The 26208-nt window shown below is 44.4% G+C and overlaps 1 protein-coding gene across 3 annotated transcripts in view; it reads right to left on the minus strand.

Moving 5' to 3' along the window:
• The window catches only part of Smyd1 (SET and MYND domain containing 1), a 68618-nt gene that overhangs the window by 15978 nt on the left and 26432 nt on the right, over positions 1-26208 (minus strand). For 2 of the 3 annotated variants that reach the window (XM_076566908.1, XM_006991009.4), the window contains 3 exons: positions 13998-14174; positions 12116-12329; positions 11048-11178 (listed from right to left, as the gene is read on the minus strand). In XM_076566908.1, the coding sequence (XP_076423023.1) occupies positions 11048-11178; positions 12116-12329; positions 13998-14174 (522 nt within the window). Of the gene's footprint in view, positions 1-9119; positions 9159-11047; positions 11179-12115; positions 12330-13997; positions 14175-26208 lie in introns of all 3 variants that reach the window. The other variant, XM_006991008.4, reaches the window with a different exon arrangement.

A 26208-nucleotide genomic window follows, 5' to 3' on the forward strand; every position in this document is an offset into this window, starting at 1 on the left:
TTAAAAGGGTTTTAAGCCCAGCCCAAGCAAAAAACAAAAACAAACAAACAAACAAAAACCTATGTGGTCATCATTTTAAAAAAAAGTTCAGGGGACATGGAATTTGGGATAACCTAAATTTGTGTTTCCAGGCCATGGTCACTCAAAATGGCTCCAGAATAAACTATTTCTTATCCCTTTTAAGAGGAGAGCTGTGTGTTTTCAAATCAATGATTATGGCGCCACAACATGAGATTCTGAAAATGATCCACTTTTCACCAGAGGAATCACCTGAGCAGAAGCCAGGTACAGGCATGGACCCATTGAGTCCAGATCATCTGCCGGTACTTCTGATGAACCAGTCTGCTTCCATCTTAGGCTTAAAGGCCATCTTAGAGTGAAGACAAACTAGGTTCATTCCTATTTATGATTAAACCTCTGTTTCTCAAGGATTGGGCTGTGCCCTACCTGTAACCCTAACTACAAATGGTTCTGTACTGCCTGTTCCAGGAAACAGCAACCATGTCCTTTTTTTCAAAAAGTTGTAATGACCATCTTGAACCCCCACCTTTGTTTCAAAAGGTTACTATGACTAACTATTGTTATGACTACCTTATTACCTTGTTACAGCCACCTTGCAATGATGTCTTTGTTTCAAAAGGTTGTTATAAACAACTTACTGTGCTTACATTCTGCTCCTGTAACCCTGTGTATTCTACCCCCCTTGGAAACCCCTTAGCCCTGAGTTAAAAAGCCTTGTCTTCCTCACATCCAATGCTGACCTCTCGAGCCCCACCTTAGGGGGAGGCAGCCTGTGTACACCAATATAAAAGCTTGCTTTAACTAACTGTTTGCTGTAATTAATTTGGCCGTGATGGTTTGGGTCAGAGGTCTTTACCCTCAAATCTTTGGCATTAACAATCCCTCAGGTAAACTGTTGGTGAGTTCTTGGGTGGTGGAGGGGGTGGGTTCTAGACTTCCCTTGGCTCGCTCAACAGTCCATTTTGTTTGTCTTGAGCTGGTTAACAAGGACCCTACTTTGAAAGATGCAGTTTGTGGTCTGCTTTCTGAGTATTGGGTTGAAGCATCTATCTGGTTTGTTTGCTTGCTTTGAAAGTCTAGACATTTGGTTTGTTGGCTTGCTTGCCTTTGGACCTCTGAAGGCATTCTGGATGCTGACTGTTTAACTTGTTTTCAGTATTTTGTTCCCTTTTGGAATTTTGAAGACATTTTGGCTTTTGTTTTGTTTGTCTTGGTTTTCACTGTCTTTGAATTTTTTTTTTGATTTATTATTATTCGGCCTCGTCTCCTGACACTCCTCAAATTCATAGTTCTGTGTTTTTCTGCTGTTTTTCCTGTGACCTTACCAGGACTTTAGCTTAGGAATTTTATGAGTGTTCACCAATAAAGATGCTAAAAACAAGAGGCACTTGTCCCCCCCCCCCAAAAGTGGGGTGATGTCAGGGGCAACACCCCATGGTGTACCATGACCTATGGGGAAACTAGACAAACAGGTCCCATTCCTGGGTTGAAGGAACTGTATTGGCTCGCCCAAGAAGACACAGAATAAAGGATTGGTTACCCAGTGTCTTGAGCCCCCTCACATTTCTATAAACGTGTGGTATCCTGAGACCCAGTGGGACAGGGTCTCGAGGTAAATGCCGAGAAGGTCAATTTCAAAAGCAGCATGTAAGACTGACCCAAACCACATATTCCCTGGTAAGCACGGACAGGCAATTTTTCAGGAGAGAAGAGCAACATATATACAACTATGGGGAACAAGGTTTCCAAAAAGGAGGAAATGCTCTCTGTCAGGCGCTCTAGCTTTATATGAGATCGTCAAAAACATGCAACTATTTGGAAAGTGGGGAGGTCTAAAGATAAACATTTGTGTCTTAGTTCCTAGTCTATTGCTGTGAACAGGCACCATGACTAAGGCAACTTATAAAGTAGACAGTTAGTTGAGGGCTTGCTTAGAGTTTCCGAGGGTTAGCCCATGACCATCATGGCTGAGAGCACAGTGGCAGTGTGGTGCCAGAGCAGTGGCTGAGAACTCACATCTGGTCCACAAATTGCAGGCAAAGGGAGACAAAACTGGACCTGGCATGGGCTTTGTAAACCTCAAAGCCTACCCTGACATCACCACACTTTTGGGGAGAGGGAACAAGTGCCTCTTGTCTTTGGCATAGGCCACACCTCCTAAACAAGGCCACACCTGCGAACTGGGGACCAAACATTCAAGTTAATGGCCTGTGGGGAATTCTCATTCAAACAACCACACTTTACTACTCCCAAACGGTTTGTTTTGTGTGTTTAACCAAGTCCTAAGCAATGAAGTTTAAAAAAAAAATTACCAACAAGCATTCTGCTTTAATTGAAACATAAAATATCTGTCAGAAACTGGTAACATTGGTAATTCACAATAAAGAGGTCTTCAAAAAACTCGACATTTGTGTTAAGTTAGACGCTAAAAGTGAAAATTATTGCTTTAGATTTTATATCAAAACACAGGGTGACTTCTAAGGGCTGTGCCTCCTCCCCCTCCCTCTGGCCTTGCTTTGTCCCCTGACGGTCTTATACTTCTCCTTGAGCAGTTTTTTCCTTCTAATTCTCAAGTTCACAGTTAAGTGTCCTTATTATACAAACCAGTCCTAATGTTCCTTAAAGACAAAAACCTCAGTTTGCCCCGAGTCCAGGTCCCTCCAGCTTAAGGGGCCTCCTGGGCAGTTAAAGATAACCAATGAAGCTATGTCTGTGTCCCCTCAGCATCATCCCTTGGAATTTATGCTGAGAGCCCTCTTCAAGAATCTCGGTGAGTTCCCCTGTCTGTTCTTTGGCCGGTGCATGCTGTTAAATGTGGGTTCTGTGTCCTTTGCGTCTGTTTTTCTACTAAGAAGCCCACTAAATGTTCCTAGACCCATCCCTGCTCTGCTCCTGGGTCGGATGGAGTCACACACGGATTTTCTGTGGAACATCTTCATAAAAACTGATCCGCCTCATAGCAGGACTGGCAGATATAAAGACGTTCTAGAAGCACTCCTGTCTCTCAATCTGGCTATCAGACTGTTCAAAGAGTGGACCCGAAGGATATGGGAGTTTCTCTGGGGAGAGGGAAGGGCCAGAAAGGGAACTTGTCTTCCTAAAAGAGATTTCATGCAGTTCTAACGACCTACAGGATGAGACTAAAGACCAGATGACAATGGATCCATGCAGAACTGAACCTTGACCAGGACCACGTGCCTGCACATGCATGTCCCTCTCCCTCTGGTTAAACTTTGATCTTCAGGACCTTAAAGATGGACTTGAGGCATTTGCGGGATCTCTTTGTTCTCCTCCCCACAACTTCCCAATGTGACCTGAACTAAATAACTCTTTTTTCTGCTTTCCACTTTTAATTTGTCTCTTTTAATTGGCTTCTTGTGGAAGCATGGCCAGACCTGGCTTTGGCACAAGCTATGACTTCCAAGTCAGGGCACAATAAAAACAAACAAAGCAAAAACACGATCCCCTCAGCTATTTAAAGAGAGGGAGAGAGACCCTTAAGACTACATGACTCCGAGTCTACATGACTCGAGACTACATGACTAAGTCTTTAGCACATTGTGAGGAAGTAGAGAAACTTCTTTTTCTAAACTGGGAGCACTTATTGTCATGTAATTGTTCCGGGAGTCTATCTATGATCATTGTTTTTGCAAAATTTTTGTTGTTGTGTCCAAAAATGTTTTTAACAAACTGTGGACACTTCTCTTTTAAAATTCATTATTGCTATATGCTAAAATTGTTTTATAGTATATTAAAGTGCAAGTGCAGATTAAATTGGAATATTGTGATCATATATTAAGGACTGATAAGTATATACTATTTTGTAAATGTGAGCACTCTAAATATCTTACAACCTATTAAAATGATATTTTTAGGAATAGTGAATGTTTTATAAACCTTTATTGATATGAACATAGATTTTGATAAGGATTTCCTTCTAAAACAGATTCTAAATATAGATACCTAAAATAGATATACATTTTTATCCCATTTATATAATGGATAACATAAAATTCATATGATTTCTTCAAAATATTCTTAAAGAACTGTTAAATGTAAATTTTTATTATAATTGGACTATATATAAATTATTAGATATATGTCTACTAAAGATCTCTATGCTAAGTTTCCTTTTCATAATGAGGGTTATAAAAAACATAATCCCTACAAATAGTAATGTTCAAAGTCTTGGTTTATTAAAATATATCATATGTATGATTACTTATATAGACTATCTGTCTATAAATGTATGCGGTTTCTTTATTTTTACATAATGTATTTATTGCCAAATTGGCTTATAAACAAATGTTCATGTAAACTAAAGTTGTTAACTTGGCTGAACTTCATTTTGGCTCATAGTCAAACTACAATTTTAAGAAACAGAATAATGATAAAAGACAGAAAGTGTATTTAATCAAATGTGACCACACAGGTAAAACAAATGGAGATGGCGAATGACCCTAAAACTTTCTTTGGGACAATTAATATGAGTTTTTAATTTTAAATCTGGGCAGGACAGATGAATCAGCAGTTAAGAGGAGTGGCAGCTTTTCTAGAGGACCTGGGTTCAACTCTCATCACCCGCATGGCTGGTCAGTCCCAGAATCTGGTGCCCTCTTCTGGACTCTGTGGGCACTGCATGCACATGGTACATAGACATACATGCAGGCAAAACATCCAAACACATAAAATAATAAATGATTTAAATCTGCTTCTTAAAGACAAGACTACTCAATCAAACAAATCAAACCATGCATAATCTGACCAAGATGTGATTTCCTCCATCTTTATCCCAATTCTAATTCTATACATGGTCCGTACCACTTGAATATATAGATTAACTTAAAGAGGTGATTGCTCCTACTGCAGAACACATTTTTTCCAAGTAAACAACTACCTTCCCTTGAAATACTAAATTCTTTATTCTGAAGATTAAGAGGATAACTTAGTTTTATTCTTTTAGATTTTTTCTATGTATATATATATATGAATATATTTACATATATATATGAACACAAACATTTTAAGGATATTTTTGACCATTACTGCCTTTTTAAAAACAATCCATAAGCAAACAGGTTTTTCAAGATCCTTATTTTAGCCAGATCTATATAAGGAAAAGAACCCTTAAAAATTATTTTAACTTTAAAAACTACTTTAAGGTTCTCCCAGACCTCCTAGAGATTACAGGTCACCTTAGTGTAGTACAACATAATGACATATCTTAAAAATCATTCATCTCTGTTTTTTTAGTTTTAAAAAAATAATAATATAGTTACAGGTGCCAAAGTTATATTACCCTGCTCTGGATGCTTTATCATACTTTTGATACCTCATAAACACTAATAAAAAGTAAATACTTTTCTAACAAGAAAAATTTCAAGCTACAAGTTATAATAACTAGAATCTTTAACAAGTAATTAATTTAAACTTGGTTAAGAAAACAGTCAATTTACTTTACCTGTGTTTATAACTTTTAGAGATCTAAGATATCGTACATTTTCTGTGATTTAGATAGAGCCTCCTGAGTTTTCATTTAAAATTACCTCACTAGAATTGTTTCCTAAATCTTGTAATAATAATATTAAGATTAAAGTATGTTGTAGAAGGTTACTTTAAAAAATATAGTTGTGACTTAGTCAAAATCAATGTAAAAGCTTATAAAAGTTTTAAGATTAATTCAATACCCCGAGGCAAAATTAATGCTTGATTTTCTATGATATTCTTTCAAGGACTGATTTGTTCTTAGTATCCTTTTACTACATGGACATGTAAAACCTGTGATTTAATATGTTTTCCCACTTGTCAGAAGCCTTTGCTTTTGAATAGCCAGTCATTGCTTTAAGTATATGCACATATATATGTAATCTGTTTCGAGAGTTATGCCTATTTAGAATATTCCAAACTCAAATAGTGATTATGAAACTTGTCTTGGTGGACAAATGTCTAAATCCGTTTATAAAATGTTGAGAGCCAAGCAGCCCAAGCCTTTCTCAGAGGCCCTCATGAAAGGATAGGAGGAATCTAGTCTGTGTCCTTGCCCAAGGGCAGGCTTAACAAGGTACAGTCTGCGGCTGGGGCCAGAGCCTCAAAGGAGTTAATGTTTCTATTCCTGGGAACTTGGCTTTTCTTCCTGAAGAGACTGGAGTTATCAGTCCCAAGGCCACCGTGTGCTGGGTCCATGATACCCTGGAGATATCCTGTGTTCCCTTCATGCAATACTGCTTGATTAGCTTCCTGCTGACTTTGTCCCATTGGATGGTGGCTTTCTGCTGACTTTGTGCTATTTTTCTCTTGCAAATTATTTATAAGATTCTGTACTTCTTAATAAACTTGCTTAGTATAAGACACAGCTTGTGTAAGATCCCAGCTTTTCTATCCTAACTTCTCATCATCTGGTCCTCCCCATCAGGACCCTGTCACTGAGGAATGATGTGTGGATCTAAGTCAATCAAACTTGATGTAGTAGATAAACAAATAATGCATAATATCGTTAAAAAATTAACTTTTGTAACGTATGAGAGAATAAGTTTTTTAAATTTAACTTTAATAATTAAAAATCAATTACAGAGTCTTCCAAAAAGCAAAGACAAGAACCCAGATGATTCTATCAGAAAGAAAAAAAGACACCACATCAAAGACTCCATTCTGATAAAAATCAAGGACTGTATTCAGGAGATAAGAAGCTTCCCCACATCATCTGAGCATATCAATGTGGACTTCAAAATGTTGTGTGATAGTCATCTCCAGTGCCACTGACCAGCGAGTACTCCAAGGTACTAAGTAAGCATTCTTCTCACTTTTTATGTTTCTTACATATTTTTGAAATTAGTTGTTAAAAATTGTTTATGACATCCATTGTTCTACCTGTTATATTTCTAAATGATAAAATAATACTAACCTTGGTCTTAAGGAAGTTAAAATCCTGTGCTCCTTCATTTGATCATGCTTTTTGTTTTGACTGTTTGCTTACCCTAAGCCCCACCTTATTCAAAAGTAATGTTTGAAAGATTCAAGCTTTTCATTGTTTTTTATTTTTTATTTTTATTTATTTATTTATTTTTGGTTTTTTGAGACAGGGTTTCTCTGTGTAGCTTTGCCTTTCCTGGAACTCGCTTTGGAGACCAGGCTGGCCTTGAACTCACAGAGATCCGCCTGGCTCTGCCTCCCAAGTGCTGGGATTAAAGGCGTGCGCCACCACCACCCGGCTTTCATTGTTTTTTATAAATACAGATATATTATAAATACATAAATATACATATTCTCAAGTATAATTTGGACATAACAAAACATCTAGTTTTTAAATTAAACTTTCACTCCATTTACTCTAACTAGAGCTATCCAAAGATTTGGGTTGACTGTTCTTATCCAAGTTAGACAAATGACATCAATCTCTAATAACAACAGCATCCATGAAGGTTTACACCTCCAGTACTGATGGTTATTGATTTAATTTGTATCTAAAATGTCTTATAGTACAATTAGCCAGGATTAAAAATTAATTAAACAGTATTTACTTTTTACTAGCAAAAAGGGAGAGAATCCTACAATGACTTCTTCTAAAGTCTGATTTCAAACCATTTAAATATAAATAAGATAGTTCATAGAGTACAAATAACTGTAAATACAGGGGGAACTACATAGTCAAACTCATTAAAATATGTAAATTTTGGTTGTTTTAGAAATGTTTGTTTTGAGTTACCTTTACCCCATTAGGCCAAACTTGATTATTTAATTTTAGATATTGTCAGTCTGTGTTACATGCAAGTATTATCTCAGACACAGAGTGTAAAAACACATTCAGATCCAGACCACGCTGGGTAATGGTTTTGACATGATCCGTGAGTTTTTTTCCTAATGTCCTTTCCCAGCTGTTCCTCTCTCCTGACATCTGCTGTCCTGCCCACTACTCAGCCTCATCTAGATCAGATCCTAGGAATGAGCCTTCCTAGCTAGGAGGGACCTTATAATATTTAATAAATAATATGTGCCCCCACATGTCCAAAGTGTGGTGCTTGTCGAGAAAGGGGAACTGTGAATGAAGAGAAGCCAAGCCTGCGGAGACTGACTGTCTGGGTAGAGTTCCGGGGTTGTGGAGCAGCTGGAATGTGGCAGGTCCAGAGGTTAATTACCTTATCTAGGCTAGTTCTAGTTGGAACAGCCATTCCTTGCCCACCTCTGTGTCAGAACTAACATCCTGTGACTTATAGACAGAAACCTTTTAGAATTTATTTAAGTTAATAAATAAACTAAGCAGACTATTATCTTCTATGAGCCCCAAAGCTAAGAATGTTATTAAATAGCATCTTGGGACTATAGAAAAGCTTCCCCCATCTTACCATACCTGCCTCTCTGCTGTACCCACCAATGTAATTAAACTTGCCTTGGTCTGTGACTTTCTTTATTCTGCGAAACTATATAAGAAAATAAAAACAAAAACTTCATAAAACTTCTACCATATTGGAACATGAAATTTGGGGTAACCTAAATCTATATTCCTGGGCTGTGAACACTCAGAATGGTTCCAGAATAAACTATCTCTTGTTTCTTTTAAAGAAAAAAAAAATGGTTCAAAGTAAAATGTTACCTAAGCCATGTGTTCATAGTTTTGATCAGTAAAAAGTATACTGTGAATACATATTTACCAAAATATCACAGCTCTGGGTGTTAATGGCTTGGATGAAAAGCTGGATGGACAGACAATCACACAGTTCTTTGGTGGGTTAGTAATAAGCATTCTTGTTTCTTGATCAGCAGAGTTCAATGGAGACAATGGAGTTTGGGGCTGAAATGATGAACTAGAAACTAGAAAGGTTCAAACTTTGAGGTAAAAATAAAGAAGTCAGGAGTGAAAGGCGGGGTGGGGATGGCGGGAGAAAGAAAAAAAACAAAACCAAGACAAGGCAAGCGGTAGGTGCGTGAGGAGGAAGCAGTGAGTTCAAGTGCGTGAAAAGTGGCCATTCGGTGAAGCCAAGACAGTGCAGTGCAGAGCAGAAGTCATGACAGCAGCCAAGGAGTCAGGAGGGGCTGGTCCCGGGAAGCCAGGCACGGGAGGGAGATGGGTCAGAGAAACAGGGTGTGTGAGAGGACTGACCCACCTCATCTGCGTGTGAAACATGGATTTCACTGCCTCATGACTGAAAGACAAAACAGACACCCACAGGAAATCAATACCATCGGCTGCTCCCCCACAGCCAGAAGAGTGCACAGCATTCTGGGCTGATGCAATCAGAGCATTGATGGTCACAATCAGCTTCCTCCCTCCCCTGCCAGGATGCCGCCTGGTATGGCGGAAAGCACACTGGTACGGTGGGAGGCATTACAAAATGCGGTGACAGAGGGATCCACTGCTGAACAACTGACTTCCTTTCCCATGGCCTCAGTGTTCCACTCAGAATCCCGTAATGTGGCTGTCACGAGACGACACATTTGAGAACAGACTGCTAAAAAATATAGGGATGTTATTACTGTCCCACTGACAAGCATGATGGATGAGCGTGGCCTCTCTGGATGACTCTCTTGGGGAGAGCTCTGAATTGCAAATGTAGATCTTGCATATTGTTGTGGTTAAAACTGGCCCACTGACACCACGTCCAGGGTTGTTTCCAGGGTGGTGGGCAGACAGGCCAGGACTGCAATGATCTCCTCTCTTGCACAAAAGCCAACAAACCCAGGGAACACATGGCCACTCACAATTAGTAGATGCAAAGAAGCTACAGCAGACCTGAGATGCCCTGCAGTAGGGGTCCTAGGCTCCCGGGTCATTACACAGTGACAAGAGGGGCCCCGGGTAACGGGCACTTAGAGAAGAGCCATCCCGAAGTTGTGCATGGCCAAACACGATTCACTCTGCTAACCAGGCAAACCTGAGCAACACACCCTCTCAGAAAGACCCATGAGGTCTAGGGCAACTGTGCTGGAGGCTTAGACAGAGAAACACAACCTGCTAGAAAATATTATTCTCAGGGTCCAAAATAAACTTTCCCGATCTTTGTCACCGTTCTCAACAGCTTTAGATGCTGAGGTCGGAAACAGGGAGGAATTAATAAATCACAGTCCTAGTTATGTTGCCACTTTAACCTGATTCTCAGCTGAGACTCAGAAGTCACTGTCCCTGGCTTTGAGGAAGTTTTGAGGGGAAAGCTACTGACTGATGGCTCAGAATTAACTTGCATGGTTATGACACCTTCTTAACGAGTAAAGGCAATGCACGCTGTTCAGGCTCCACCCTCCAGATCTCCCCAGCCTGAGCCATGCACAATCAGGCCCCAGGTTATTTATTGATCCCTTTCCTCTTGTGCCCCACTCCCAAGACCCAAGTGTTTGCCCACGTGTCTTTGATCTGTGCCTTCCTGGGGGCAAAGGGCTGGACTGCATCACCCAGGTTCCTTTGCTCTTTGGCTTCTGGGTGAGGTTAGCCAAGAGGAGGAGAACGCGGTTGGAGCTGTTATCCCGTAAGCCCAGCGGTGACTAGCTTCTGTGCAGGCACAGCTGTACCACACACTTCAGCCAAAGGAAACGTATCACGGCTCAGACGTTCACCGGCTGCAGCAAGAGCTTTCTCCGTCGGTCTGCTAAGTCTAGGAATAGTTTTGTGTCCTCAGCAAGGAGCCCCTTGTCCCTGATCCTTCCTAAATCCTGCCCACACACCGGTAAACTGTCTTTCCTTAAATTCTGTTTGAGTAAACTATGTGAACATGCTCTCTAATTTCTTGTGAGACCTTAGCTAGCATAGGATCCTTCTTTGGTGCTTTGGATCTAGGTAAATGATCCCAAGTTTTAGAACAGGAGTTAATGATTTATCCAGCACATCCAGGCAGCCTCAAAGAACTGACCAGGTAGAAGCCTTTGACATCCACCCCAGGGCCTTCCTCTCCTCACAGTTAGTCTGAACCGAGATCCTGAGTTGCTGAACATTGGATATCTATGGTAGGTCAAGTCCAGAAGTCTGACTTGGGTTGAAGTCAAGTGGAAAACTGTGTCCGATCTATCCCCACTGCACAAGCCCGGACAAAGGGGCACTCACTTGCCATTGTTGAATATGACAGTGCAGTTGGGCCAGCAGTCATGGTTCACCAGGCCCAGGTTGGGGAAGATGCCCACGCCCACTGCCTGGAGGCCTCGCTGGTCACTGAGAGTGAAACCGTTGCAGTTGATCTAGCCAGGAGACAGGAGAAGAGTAAGTCAACAGACACATATCCAGCACAGAATATCACCCTACGTGTTAAAAGAGTTGGAAAAATAGAGGGCCCTCTGCTTGAAATAAAGGAGTCACAAAACCAAGCCAAAAGTTGTGAATCTGGAAAAGGAACTAGTAAGGATGGGGGAAGGAATGGTAACCCAGATAGGAAGGAAACAATAGGGGTGGGGTGAGAATAATTAGAATATATTATATGCATGTATGAAATGGCTAAATAATAAAATTGATCAAATTTTTTAGAGAGAGCCCATTCTCTTCCTGAAGATGTAAACCAGAGTCTGTCAATCCTTTCCTGTTTTCTATGACTTCAAATGATCCACAAGATGAGTGCCCTGAGTGAGTCCTGAGTGAGTCCCACGTTTACCAAAGCAACTGCCACTTTGACACTTGCAGGAGTTCTGCCTAATAAGGCCACAGGCAGGAAGGCCGGCTCCTCACTTCATCTCTAGTCTCAGGAGTCCTTTTCAATATCCATCATTTTAAGTTTCTTTCTCTTCCAGACTTTTGGTCTTCTCTCCTCAACCTGGCCAGATTGCTTCTGGGAGATTCTTAGTTGGATAACACCCAGTGTCACTGTGGCCTCTCTATTATAAGAAATCATACTGGAAGATTCTAGGTTTATTTTAATGTGATATTTAGGAGTCTGCCTCTGAGTTCAGAACCAGAAGAGGCAGTAGGTATTCCTACTATACCTGAGAAGCAAGAGGGCAGACTTCATGTCCCTGGCTGCCTGGGCTAGCGGCCATTGTCATGGAAACAGAAGCCACTGTCCAGGGCAGCTGGGGGTTCCTTCCATCTGAGAAACCCTATCTTCCCGAAGGGGAAGAAGGGAAGGCCGGAGGAGACAGACACAGAGGACAGAGCAGGGGAGTTGGAGGGGACTCAAGGCCATACCACGCCAAAGATGTGTGAGATGTACTGCATGCTGAACTGCTGGCTCTGTGGCGGCCAGTACTGCAAGAATGTGTCCACGTCCACCCGGAGTTCCTTCTGCTCCTCTTCCCCAAAGTGTTCCACGTGGTTCTGCAAGTCATCCACCGACACCAGGCAGCCCTCTGTGAGCCCAGTGCCCTCTCTCTCCACCCGCCACATGATGCGGGCTGCCAGCCTGGGAAGAGAGGGGAAGACAGCATTCGAGAGACCGAGACACACTCGTCATTCATTCATTCATTCACTCATTCATTCATTCATTCACTGAGACACACTCGTCATTCATTCATTCATTCATTCACTCACTCACTCATTCACCAGTGCCTACTACATGCCAGGCACAGTGTCCACCGGAATGGACTTCTTTCTATCCAGATGTGTCTTGCTCTGTGTGAGATTTCACTAAACAAGAGCATTTTCAAGTCATGCTCAGTGCTATGCAGAAAGTAAAATAGTGACGTGATGGAGAAACTGGGGAGAGGAAGCTACGGTCATCAGGGCTGTGTGAACCAGGAAATACATCTGAGCAGTAACTGGACTGGCAGGAGCCAAGTCACGTGGGGTCTAGGACACAGAGACATGCAGCATCCTGGGTTTTGGGCTTAAATCCTGAGGGAGGCAAGGCAAAATAAGACAGGAGGGGACTCTAATGACCTTTGAGTCTAACACAGAGGGGGGCACCTCACTCCCAAGGGCTTCTTTGTGGACTGTTAGACCCTTAGTGTCACACTGTCACCTGCTGACTGGGGGTGGGTGGTCCAGGCAGACATGATCCTGCAGAGAGAGATTTTTCCTCTTGCCTGGCACAGTGCGGGCCCTATTTCTTTCTATTGGGTCAGAACTAGTCTTAGAAATGTGCCCTTCTAGGTTCTCCAGGTACCTGGGAATCAAAAGGTTTCTACACAGAGCCCAGGGCAGCATGGGGGAGAATAATGTTCAGAATAGGGTTGGGGAAAGGTCAGTAGCTTCTAAATCCTGGGGATATGGTCCCAAGAAGAGAGAACAATGGGGGACAGATGTCAAGTCAGTAACAGATGTGATCCATGGGAGCTGTGCAGAGGAAAGAGGTCGGGAGATGAAGTCATTCAGGGTCTTGAAGAATATGACTCCAGGAGATAGAACAAGGAGGCTGGCGAGGCTGATGGAATTTCATCCTGTAGATTCCTAAAAGTTCCCAGGAGATGACTCCATTCTTGATTGTCATACCCTGTATGCCCTGCAAATGCTTTTAATTATCAGTACCCTCACCCCCTTTGCTCCTAGGTCATTATGGCTTCTATATGCCCCCCCATATCCCAGTACCAACACCTTCCAGAAGAGCGACCAGCACTTGGGAGCTCTCAGCTGGAACTCTCACGCTAGGTCCTGAGGTTCCTAGCAATGGCCCCATGTGGAGGTCTGCATCATTAACTCAGGTGCCTGGGCTGCAGGAAGGACCACTGTATGGTGAGCTCAGTGAGTTAGAAAATCACATCTTAAAAGAGACTCATGCTATTAAGCTGCAATGCGTCTCATCAGAGCTTCATTTTTATTCTTGTTCTCCAGAGAAATCAGAAACCCTGATTTTTCACATGTAATTGTCTAAATCTCAAAGTTTGGAAGATCAGTTTTTTAAATTAAATATTGAGGAGCTATGCGGGGGCTTATGGGTCTCTCTAGGAGCTACAATTTGGAATCACTGCTATAGACACCCATTGTCCCTCTGAAACCTAAAGGAGATTTAGGATAAAGGACCTGAGACATACACACTCAGCCTGGCATCCTGAGGGCTGGGAATGCTGTCACCTCTGTCGTCCCAGCCTGACATTTGGAAGTCCCACTCCCTGCCGTGGGGACCAGCTCTGACCTGATGTTCTCATTGGGCACCTTCCCGTATCTCTTGATGGCGGAACACTCGTTCTTGTGGTTCAGCCAAGCATCCTTCTGGCACGTGCGGTCGCAGTAATGGGCGAACTTGCACTGCCCGCAGCGGTGGAGTTTCTCCTGCCTCTTGAAGCAGGTGTGGCACACAAAGTTAACGAGGCTGCAAGCGGAGAGAGGCGGGGAATGAAGTCAAGGAGAAGTGCTGGGGCCGGACAGATGGCTCAGCAGTTAAGAGCAAATACTGCTCTTGCACAGGAGCCAAGTTAGGTCCCAGCATTCACGCCGGGGCTCATTACCACCCGTAACACCAGCTCCAGGGCATCTGCCGCCTCTGGCCTCAGAGGTCACCCACTTTCACATGCACAAACACACATTCCCATTGGTTGTGGTGGCGCAGACTAGTAGGATTTGCTGAAGGAGGCAAAGGCAGGAAGATCGTGAGTTCGAGGCCAGCCTGGGCTATACACATTCACATAATTAAAAAAAAAAATTTAAAACCTCATTTTTTAAAAGAGGGGGGTGCCTTTGCTCATAATTTGTTGCAAATAGCACACAAACTAGGTGAGCCATAGAGAAAAGAGATCTAGCCTGGCTGGATGGCACACCTGAAATCTCAGCACTCGGGAGACAGAGACGAGAGGTGGAGAGTTTGAAGCCAGCCTTAACAACAAAAAGGAGAAAGAAAACAGATTTACGTTGGTCCACTGTTAAAATTGTCTGCTCAAGAACTAATTTCATCTAGAAGAGACATTTAGAATGAGAACTTCATTTTGAAAAGTGGAAGTCTAAAATTCAAAATGAGAAAGGCCATATTCTGAGCCAGAACTGGAACCCAGGTCTCCCATCTGCCAAATGGGCCCTTTCCGTGAGCCCTGCTACGGTTTGGGTGCAGTTTAAATGTGTGAGCTGTAGTTCCCATGTGAAGTATTTAGACGGTGGAGACAACTAGACTGTGTGTTTGGAGGTAGGGCCTTTGGGAGGGAGGGTTAATCAAGACCTCACAGTAGAGCTACTCTCCATGTATGCATTTGGCGTGGGCTACTGCAGTTTACCTGTAGCATGCTCAGCACAGGCAAGGTCCTGGGTTCAACCCCTAGCACAGTATTAATAATAATAATAAGCTGCAGACATGGGCTCAGTGGATAAAAGTGTTTCCCGCCAAGCCTGATAACATGAGTCCAATCTTCAGGACTCACAAAGTAGAAGGAAAGAATTCCTGCAAGCTGTCCTCTGACCTCCATATACACATCATGGCATGCTCGAACACATATGTACACACACACACACACACACACACACACACACACACACACACACACACCGGAGTTCTTGTCCATGGCCGGTTGGTCCCTTGCTTTTATACCTGTGTCAAAACGCTAACTCATGACAGGAGTGCCTGGCAGAGGAAGTCACCACCTTCTGCAGCTGGGCAGCAAATAGAGAGAGCAGTGGCCAGGATCTCAGCACCCGCTTCACACGCACACTTCCCAATGACTTGGCTTCCTCCCATCAAGCCCCACCTCCCAAAGGATCCGTTACTCCCAGCAGTGCCACCAGCTGGAACCAAGCCTTCAACACCTGGGCCTTTTGGGAGACAGCCAAGGTCTCGAATTCTGCTGTGCCCCCCTGAAGGCTCATATCCATCTCGCAAAGCATCCAGTCCACCTCCATGATAGGCTCTCTGACAAACACTGCATTAAGATAGGCAGCATGTCTCACTGCCAGAGGGCCACTCGGGGCACTTGGTTGTCTAACTGGACAGGAAAGCTTCACATTTATTCCAGCAGCTTTCAGTGTGGCATTCCAAAGTGTCAAGGTCATTTTGAACTGTCTGATCATCTTTTATACTGGTATCCGGAACTTGGAGTCATGCACAATTCTGAGAGCCTGACCTAGGTTGGGAAAGAAGAGGGACAAGTGCCTGCCTCTGGCTCAGAATACAAACTTAAGTCAGGAAGGAAAAGGAATGGACCAGGAAAGGATCCGAAGAGGTTAGATGTAGACACAATCATGTTGTCTTGTCACTTGTAACTCCACATCTATCTGCTCAGGGGCCCCCTAGGACTGCTCTGATAGCTTATTTCCAAATTGATATTTTAGAACATTCTAACAGCATCTCCTCACATTTTTTTTTCGATAACATTTAAGGGTTAGTGAGATGACTCAGCTGATGAAGGCACTTGCTACTAAGTCTGTAACACTAATCTTAAAAAATAAAAAACCCCGGAGGTTGGGGATTCAGCTCAGTGGTAGAGTGCTTGCCTAGCAAGTACAAGGCCCTGGGTTCGGTCCTCAGCTCCAAAATAAGTAAATAAATAAGTAAATAAATAAATAAAAATTAAAAACCCAGAGACATGGTGAAATCTGAAAGATCAGAGAAGCAGAACAGCCAGCCACCAGCTTACCTCTACAAAATCCTCAGCCTCAAGAGAGAGAGTTCCTGTTTCCTCACACCTTACATACCTTTCTGTGTCCTGCCATATTAATTCCTAAGATTAAAAGTATGTGCCACCACTGCCTGACCTCTGTGTCTAATTTAGTGGCTGGCTCTGTCTTCTGATCCCCAGGTAAGCTTTATTGGGGTACACAATATATCACCACATAAGCCTGATGGCTGAGTTCAATTCCTTGGTCCCACATGATCGAAGAGAAGTACCCACTCTGGCTGCCTGTTCCCTGAATGCCATACCTCCAGTGGGTGAGTCTTTATCAAAAGCAAAGGCAAACCAAACCTGGAATGCTCCCCTGGAAACCAGAAGCGTTACAGCCCCATTTTCTCATTGTTACAATGGCTGCTCATTTCTTATCTTTGCTTTTTGAGAAATTGTGTGTGTGTGTGTGTGTGTGTGTGTGTGTGTGTGTGTACACCTCTACTCGAGTATGTGCACTAGAATTCGGGTAGCATGACATCAGATCATTTGGAGCTAGAGTTGCAGGCATTTGTGAGCCACCTGATGTGGTACTAGAAACTGAACTTAGGTCCTCTGCAAAAGTAGTACACACTCTCGACTGCTGGGCCATCTCTCCACCTCGTGGTTTGTTTTTTGACAGGGTCTCATATAGCCCAGGCTAACCTCCAATTGACTACATAAGTGACCTTGAATTTCTGATCTTCCTATTCCAACTGCAAAGTGCTTTTGACTGCTGTATGTGTTGCCTGTACCAAGGATGAAGCAGAGGTCCTGCCCTGCATTTCTCTGGTCCACACAACCTGTGGCTTACTGGGACAAGGTTTCCCAGGCTGACACAGACGGAAGGAACGCGCCTTAACTGGCACTGCCTCTAGGTGCCCATGAACTGACTTAATACTCTTTGAATAGAGCACAGTTACAAAACGATCTGCTTGCCACAAACTGTCACTACATTATATCCCTAGAAATAAGTTCCAGCTGCGTGACCCAAACGTCTTCAGAGTCACTTTGACCAGGAGAAAGCTGTGGGCAGATCCCTGAGGTTCTCACCCACGGCTGAGAAACTGGGGAGCATTTACAGTCACTCACTAAGCCGTGAATCAAGATCCCTACCAGCTCAAGAATATGTCCTCGTGGTGCTGGTTAGTTTCAAGTGTCAACCTGACGCAATGCAGAATCATCTGGAAGTGGGTCTCAATGAGGAGTTGGCTAGATCAGGCTGGCCCTTGGGGATGTCTGTGGAGGACATCTTGACAATGAATCAGTGTAAGGAGATGTAACCGTTGTGTATGATATCGTTCCTTCGTGGGGGTGGAGGGGTGGGTTCTGAACAGTATGAAAGAGAAGCCAGCCGGCCAAAAGCAAAGGTGTGTTTACTCTCTCTTTGCTCTTGACTGTGATGGGATTGAGTTCCTGCCCTGGTTTTAATGAAATGATGTCATTTTTAAGCCATGCAAACTCTTCTTCCTCCATGTTGTTTTTGTCAAGGTATTTTATCACAGGAACAGAAATGAAACCAGGACGTTGTTCAGTTTCAATCCAGGGACAAACGGCTGAGGTGACTGTTAAACATATCAAACCGGACCTGACTTCCAGATTCTCCCAGCATCCCTCAGTCCCTACCTGTTACAGAGTATGGCTGGCATACCCCACCCTCCACCCTGAACTCTCCAGTCCAGGGGCCAGGCTGCCCTTCCCCGAGAGGCTCTTTCGTACTTAATCCAGACATTCTGGTTACCTGCCCCTCTTTGTACCTTTGACCTCCAGGCTGCTGCACGTGGTTCCCCTCTCCCCCTCTCCCTTTCTCCTTCTCCCTCCCCCTCTCCCTCTCCCCATGTGGCTCAGTCATGATCACTCTAGACTCTCCCAGATGTCCCTTCCTCTGCCTACCCTCTGCTTTCATCGATGATAAACTTTCTTCTCTGCCATACCTAGGAGCAGTCATGTCCTTTCCCTTTCCCTTTCCTTCCTTCCTTCCTTCCTTCCTTCCTTCCTTCCTTCCTTCCTTCCTTCCTTCCTTCCTTCTTTCTTTCTTTTTCTTTCTTTCTCCTTCATCTGGTGCCAAAGCCATGGGAATGGCCTCAGTGTCTCCCCAAGGAGCTCTGCTGCTCTGAACCAAGCTGCTGACCTGACTCTCCTAAGGTATGTACGGATCAATTGCTTCTGCTGGGTTTTGCCATCACCAGATTTGATTCTAGAGTCTGATTCTTCAACCGCATCTTCCCTCCACCGTAACTATCCATCCACCTCTCCTGGCCTCAGTAAGTGTCCCCTCTCTCTACTATGCCCTTTTGGGCCGCCCACCAGGTGGCCATCTCCTTTCTACTCCCTTTTAGGGTACCCATCACATGGGCATCTCCCTCAGGGCCCCACCACGCGGGCAATTCCACTTCCTAAGACACTTGCTCCTCCCCAGCTGTTTCCTGCTCTAACCACGTGTCTCTCTTTTCTACCGGTAAGTGTCGCTACAGAGCTCCCTGTTTTGTTTTGTTTTGTTTTGTTTTGTTTTGTTTTGTTTTGTTTTGTTTTGTTTTGTTTTGTTTTGTTTTGTTTTGTTTTGTTTTGTTACTATGAAAGCCACACTGGTGTGCCAGGAAGCTTCCTCTTGCCCTGCTGGACCCCGGTCACACAGAAAGGGATGCCTGTCTTTGGAGATTTGGGACGTTTCTCTCTGACAAGTCTCTCAGGCCACTTGAGGATGCCCGGATTGAAATCCTTGTTACCATGGCGCTTACCCCTCTGCTCCTTCCTGGAACTTCCTCACCTCTTCGGAGGAGCTGCCTACTAAATTCCACAGCCTCTCCATGGGCTCTTGGGTCTTCTGTCTTTTCCTTGCCCACTTCCCCTTGGCGCTACCTGCTCTCTCTTTTCGTGCGCTCTGGACCTGTCCGTTACAAGCTCCCCCTAGGAGCTGCCCGCTAAGCTTCTCTACCTCGCTTCTTTATCCCCTGGTGGCTCCTGTGAGCGGAGTTCCGGCTTGTTCCTCCTTGTCCTTATGGCTACTCTGTCTCTTAGCTGCTTAATTCTCCCTATGGCAGAGTGTGTGACCATTCCTCCTTTTCTCCTTGGACTCAATTCCTTTCTCGAATGCAGAAATGTTCTTCTTTTTTTCTTTTTAATGTTTAAAGTATCTTTTTTAACTTTTATTTATCCTTTTATCTTATTATTTTATTGATTTTTTGTGTCTTTCACATCATGCATCTCGATTCGTTTCCCGTCCCTGTGTATCCATCCTCTGCCCTTGCAGCACCTCTACCCCCAGATAAAATTTAAGAGAAAAAAGAAAAAAAAGGGGGGGGGAGTGTAGTGTGTCATAGTGAGTCACACAGTTTATCCTTTAGTCCTTACATCTTTACCTGCAAGTGTTCATTGCAGAGTCATTGGTCTGGTTCGAGGCCTCTGATTTCTGCTACACTATCATGCTGGGCCCTCACTGGGACTCCTCTTGGATATCCTGTTGTTGCCCCGTGTTGTGGAGATCCTGCAGCTTTGGGTCTGCGGACCCAGCAGACCACAGATGAGGTGGATATTGGGGTGAGCCAATCCATAGCCCTGGTTCTGGGTTCTCCCTTGTCCTCACCACTAGGGTGCGCTCTTCTGCACTGCCCCCGAGAGTTCACCCTTTGAATCAATGAGCAAGGGTCAGGGACAGTTCTCTGGCTTTCATGTCCTCAGGGTCAGATCTCCTGCATCTACATCTTCAAGGCCAGCTCTACTGTGCTGCCCCTGCGAGGCATGGGGGCCACTCTCCCGAGGGCTACAGCACATGAGGGGCGGGGCCAGCTCTCCTGCTCTTGGGACCTCAGGGCCAGCTCTCCCACCTGCCTCGGGTGTTGATGAGCAGGGGAGAATGGGGATGGGGTGGGGAGGGGGTCAGAGACTCTCTTAAAGCCTCACTTCACTGTCTTACTGAAAGTGGCTTGGCCTTAATATAGCTCGGTGGCCAGAGATGGCACATCCGAGTTCCAAATTCTCGCAGATTGTAACACCTCCTGCCACCGCACAAGCAAAGGATCCTGAAGCCTCTTATCTCTAAGGCGCTACAGCTTTCCCCTCTTGAATCTCTTATCTCAATGATATCTCCGTCCTTTGCTCCCAAGAAATCTTTTAAGACTATTGTGTAAACAGTCTTTATCTTGAGATTTGTAAATTCACTGGATGTGGCTAAAAGAATCTGTAAAACCTGTAACAAAAACTCAACTCTGGTTTAGAATACATTGTGTATGTAACTTGGATTCAACTCTTATTTAAGAAATAGATCTACTTAGGAAAACATGTCTTAAATAACAACCATCTGGGTCTCCTCCATCATCAAGATATAAGCAGCAACCTGACTGGCAGCCATCTCTACCCCGGTTAAAGAGCACACGCCTTGTGAGTTCACATCTTAAGAGGACCACGTGGCATAGAGCAACATCTATAAAACATCTCAGTCCTCCTGGGCTATTCCTTTATCACTGTGTCTCTTTCTAGAGTAGAGAAGCAACAGCAAGTCTCCAGAATATTTTGGACTAGCATGGATTTTTGTATGATGATGAAAAGTTAAGGCTACATTTGCTACAACGTACTATATACGGGATTCATGTGTGTGTGTGTGTGTGTGTGTGTGTGTGTGTGTGTACACATATGTGTTCGAGCATGCCACGATGTGCATATGGAGGTCAGAGGACAGTTTGCAGGAATTCTTTCCTTCTACTTTGTGAGTCCTGAAGATTGTACTCATGTTATCAGGCTTGGCGGGAAACACTTTTATCCACTGAGCCCATGTCTGCAGCTTATTATTGTGCTCTGGGCACAAGTTCTCCACACATTATCCCACCCTGCCCATCCCATGTCCCAAGACAAGACTGGGCCAAGGAATTCAAGTTCTCTCTGCTCCAGTGCCCTCACTTCCCCAGGCAGCCATGAGAAAGGAAGACAGCTGGGTAGGGAACAAGGACACTTCCCTGACAGAAATGCCACCACCACTCCCTTATCCCCCAGTGATGGAGAGTGTCCAAAACACACCAGGTTCCCAAATTCCTTTTGGATTCCAGGAGAAAGGGCGCTCACTCCAGCTGGGTGTCCTTCAGTGAGGCTCGTCCTCCAGCCCTAACTTCTGTTCCCAGGAGGTAGTAATTCCCGTTTTCACCAGACTTCACAGTTTCAAAGTGAGGCTTCCAGCCATTCTTCCTAACTTTTTGTATATTTATGTGTATGGATGGTTTGCCTGCACGTGTGTCTGTGTAGCAGGTATGTGCATGGTGCTCACGGGGGTCAGAAAAGGGTGTCTGTCAGACCCCCCCCCCCGGAACTAGAGTTGTACAGACTGTCGTGAGCCACCATGCAGGTGTCAGGAATTGAACCCAGAACCTACGGAAGAGCAGCTAGAGCCCTTAACTGCTGAGCCACCTCCCCAGCCCTGCTCCTCCCTTTCTAATATGCTCTTTAGAGTGCTAGTGATCACTGTCTTCACAGGGATATTGGTCTCATAAATCCCTGTTCCCGGCCACTGCTCCCAGAATACAGGGCAGGCACCGCTTTGCTAGAGGCCTGGAGTACTCTCTGCCCTGGAGGAATGTCTCCAGTCACTCCTCACTCTGCAGCCCTGTCCTGGGGTCTGTCATCTGTCAGAGTCAAGAGGGTAGAATGGCAGCTGTGTGCTGCTCCTTGTATGGGAATAACGAGCCATAACAGATAAATGCAGAGATAAGGTGTCTGCACGTGGATGAACACCCCTGAAAAAATACCCTGGAGCCAACAGGGCTGAGCCAATGCTTCTGAGTCTCCAAACTGCTTAAAAACCCAGCCTGGGGGCTGGGGATTTAGCTCAGTGGTAGAGCCCTGGGTTTGGTCCTCAGCTCTGAAAAATAAAAAAAAATAAATAAATAAAAAATAAAATTAAAAAAAAAAACTCAGCCTGGGTGCTGGAGATGTAGCTCAATTGGTAGATATTTGTCTAGCATACAGAAAGCCCATTCCAGAAGAATAAGAGCCCATCCCCACCACAGTGGGAAGCATGGCAGCAGGCCGGCATGGTGACTGGAGCAGCAGCCGAGAGCTCACATTTAGCACCATAAGTGAACTCCAAATGGAGCAAGTCTTCAAGCTCTCAAAATCTTCCTCTAGTGACATACTTCCTCCAGCAAGGCCAGGCTTCCTAAGCATCCTCAAACAGCATCCCCAATTGGAACCAAGTATTTAAATGTCCGATAATATGGGGGATGTCTCATTCAAATCGTCACAGGGGGTATTAAAGATAAACAACACATAGACGTTGCTTCCTAGCAGACCCAAGGATGAGCTGGTACATAAACATGTGTGAAGATGGAGGTGAATTGCAATAAGAATCAAGGAAGGGAGACTTCATTTCCACCAAGGTGGGGGGAGGCAAGGCATCCAGAAACTCAGTCCACAAGACGGCAAAGAGGCATTGTTCTAACTGTCTAAAGGTGGACTGAGTTTGTACCCAGAGAGGTCAAGGTCTTCTGCGAAGAGGTACTGATGGAAGCCAAAGGCCTGGGAACGGGTGGCATGCAGGCACCTGTTGGAAGGGGAGCCCATAGGATGCCCCATTCTGGGAAATGATGTTGAGAGGTGACTAAACTGCAGAGGCTGGGGGCAGCCACCTCAGGGCTGCATCCTCATCCTTTAGGCAAGGGGAGTCACTGCAGGCATTTGCAGAAAGGAACCATCAGAGTAGGTGAGCACATGCCTGATGCCATCTTTCTGCAGTCCGTGTCGATCTTTGAGGCATCTCTGGGCCCAGGTCTGTACCGTAGCCTGTTATAAACCTAGGCACAAATCAGGCGGTACAGCGTCCTTGTTCAAACATAAGGACAGTCTGCTTGTCTGGCTTTGTTAGTCTTGTCCTGTTTGTTTGTTTGTTTGTTTGTTGTTTCCTATGAGGCCCAGGTTGGCCTCAAATATGTGATCCTCCTGTGCTGTAAGCCACAAAAATATACAAAGTAGGATTTCAGCTGATTATGACAAAGTTAATACCTAGAAGTAGCCAAGGGTCTTCCAGAGGTCAATCTAAGGCTCAAGGAATCTTGGTGATATTTGGCTTTTGATTATCAGCCATTTCCTGCTGTGAGTTTCTTGTGTGCTATTGTAGCTTTTCCATCATTTATTGGACACCATCTCCCCTCTACTAAAGGAATATTTAGATAACTTTGTGCCCTGACAGCTATGCACAGCCAGAACCCCAGTTCAAGCCTCCCTGTAATTATCATCATTGGCAGCATCCGGCCAGGTCCATCCCCAGATGGAGGAAAGTACCTTATCAGAGATACCTCTGTACTCTCTAAGAACAGACTTAAGCATCCAGACTCCCTGTTTGAGAAGGCCTGGCAGATGTGCCAATTAAGCTTAACTTCCTCCTTTCCCAAATCTTACCTCTAGTTCCAGATCTCCCTTTAACTATCACCAGAGGCATCTAGCTGTGCAAAGGTTGCCTAGTGACCAACCACACTTTCTCCCACCCTGCAGATAAATGGCAGATAGCTTGGACAGATAGGAGCCACAGGAAAAAAGAAGTCAGTTTTATTTTCTCCCATTGACCTAGCAACTTACAGATTCTTAACATTTTCTACCAATCATGTTTAAGACTATAGTGGAGCATATAAGATCCCTCTTCTTAGATATTACCCAAATTTAGCCTTTAGTTAATTCATTTCCCCATTAGTCACTTCCCTTTTGGGTTGCAAATGATAATTAACAATTACTGCCCCTCTATGTGATTCTTATCACCCCTCTGTTTGACCCTGGAATCCTGGTGGTCACTGCCTGAGGAAAATTCTTACCTGCCTTTATGACCCTGTAGAATTTAAGCCTGGTGACCTTGCTTGACCAGGGACTTGCTATTGCTTGGGTTTATAACTGGATTCCTGGGAGACTTAGGTGGTACATGGAGAACAGAGAGATGGAGAACAGAGAGGGATAAAGAGAGTATGTGTGGACGAGATGGAAGATGAGGAAGAGTCAGATGGGGAAGTACTAGCTGGGTAAGAACAAGATGTAAAGGACGTAAATGAGGTAAAATTAAGATGAGAGAATTAAGATAGAACTTAGAGGGAACAGTAGATAAATATAGAGAGAAATCAGGCAAAAAAGGAGCTAGACATGAGAGCAGAATAGAAGCTGTGTAGAGAGAGAACTGAATTAGAATAATAAAGTGTATGGACTAAGGAGTTTCGTGTACATAGATTCATTTCTTCTCATCAAAGATTAATTATCAGCTGCTTATAGATTCTTCCAGGACCCTGGGAGGGGACTATCGAGGGGCTGGACCCCCATAGTCTCCAATACTCCTGCCTTAACATCCCAAATACTGGAATTATAGGCAGATGTTACCAAGGCCAGCATTGTGGTGTGTGTGTGTGTGTGTGTGTGTGTGTGTGTGTGTGTGTGTGTGTGTGGTGTATGCATGTATGTTACATGGAAAGACAGAGTTTAACATGCAGTGTCCTCCTCTGCTGTTCTCCATCTTACTTTTTGAGACATTTCTCACTGCACCTGGAACTCACTGTTTTGTGTAGACTGGATGCTCGGCAAGCCCTGGAGATGCTCCTGTCTCACTCCCTGCAAGAGCCAAAGGACTGCCCCATCCTTTCACATGTGTGCTGGGGATTCAAACTCGGGTCCTCATGCACATGCAGCAAGCACTGAATCCACTGAGCCACCCCACCCACCCACCCCCACATCCCTGACTATTTGTTTTTAGCATCACTTTTATTAAAACACCAACTTCCACAAGCCAGAAGAGTGACACTAAGCAGATAAGTAGCAACCCAGAAAAACTCACTCACAGTGCTTCCTAGGAGTTCCCACACAGCCACTAAAGATGATGTCAGTGGCAGCAGCAGAAAAGAGATGCTGCCCAGGACAGAAGAGTGATGCCAGGAGCCAGAGGGAGGTCTCCCCAACCTTAGGGTTCTCCACACAGCATCCTTACAGCAGTACAGGGGCAAAGGCCGCTTGCGGAAGTCAGAGCAATTACCAGGAAGACTCTACAGCAAGATGATGTAAAAAGACCAAGTTCAACTGACATTCCACCACACACCTCCCCTCATCCAGAAGAGTGTTCTTCGGCAGCCATGGAAGCCAGGACTCTGTGCGGTAAACAGCTCAGGGAAAGAAAAGCTGAAGCAAGAGAAACAAACCTCACAACAGCTCCTGGGAGAACAGAAGAAAATAAAATCAAAGAAGCCAAAAGAAACAACGAAATTCCAACCAGAGAGAGAGAGTGTGTCCCTCACAAAGAGAAAGGGAAATGATGGAGAAAGCGCCAGCAGCCACAGATAAGGTCCTGTTGAAAGACCCTAGCCCTTCAGGCTTACACCCCCAAGCCTCAGAAAAAGAGAAACTTCAAGCACCAGGAAATGAGAAACTACAAATCTAGTTCCAAAGGCAACCTGACTCAGCCATTGTTCAATCTCCCCTGCAACCATATAACAATGTAAAAAGATTTCTGTTAAGAGATGTGCTTGACTGTGACTGGAATAGTTGCAGGTGTTCCAGGAAGGACCACTGTGACCTTTGTGTAAACTCCACTCCTGCCCTGATACCCCCCTTGAGGTTTCAGGAAGAATGTACCTGTTGACGTAACTGTACCCCCTCTGTGATCACTCTGTAACCAGATCTTGATCTTATGAAACGAAACTGTATGGGAATTGTAATTTTGTGGGTTTTGTGGGTTTTTCCTTTATAAGCCCTTATGGGGCTGCAGTAAGATGTGACTCTTGCTCTCAGGACAAGAGTTTGCCCTTCTGTACAGAAGCTTTAATAAAAACCTCTTGCCAG

The sequence above is a fragment of the Peromyscus maniculatus genome, chromosome 3, assembly GCF_049852395.1.
Source record: "Peromyscus maniculatus bairdii isolate BWxNUB_F1_BW_parent chromosome 3, HU_Pman_BW_mat_3.1, whole genome shotgun sequence".
Taxonomy (NCBI): Eukaryota; Metazoa; Chordata; class Mammalia; order Rodentia; family Cricetidae; genus Peromyscus; species Peromyscus maniculatus.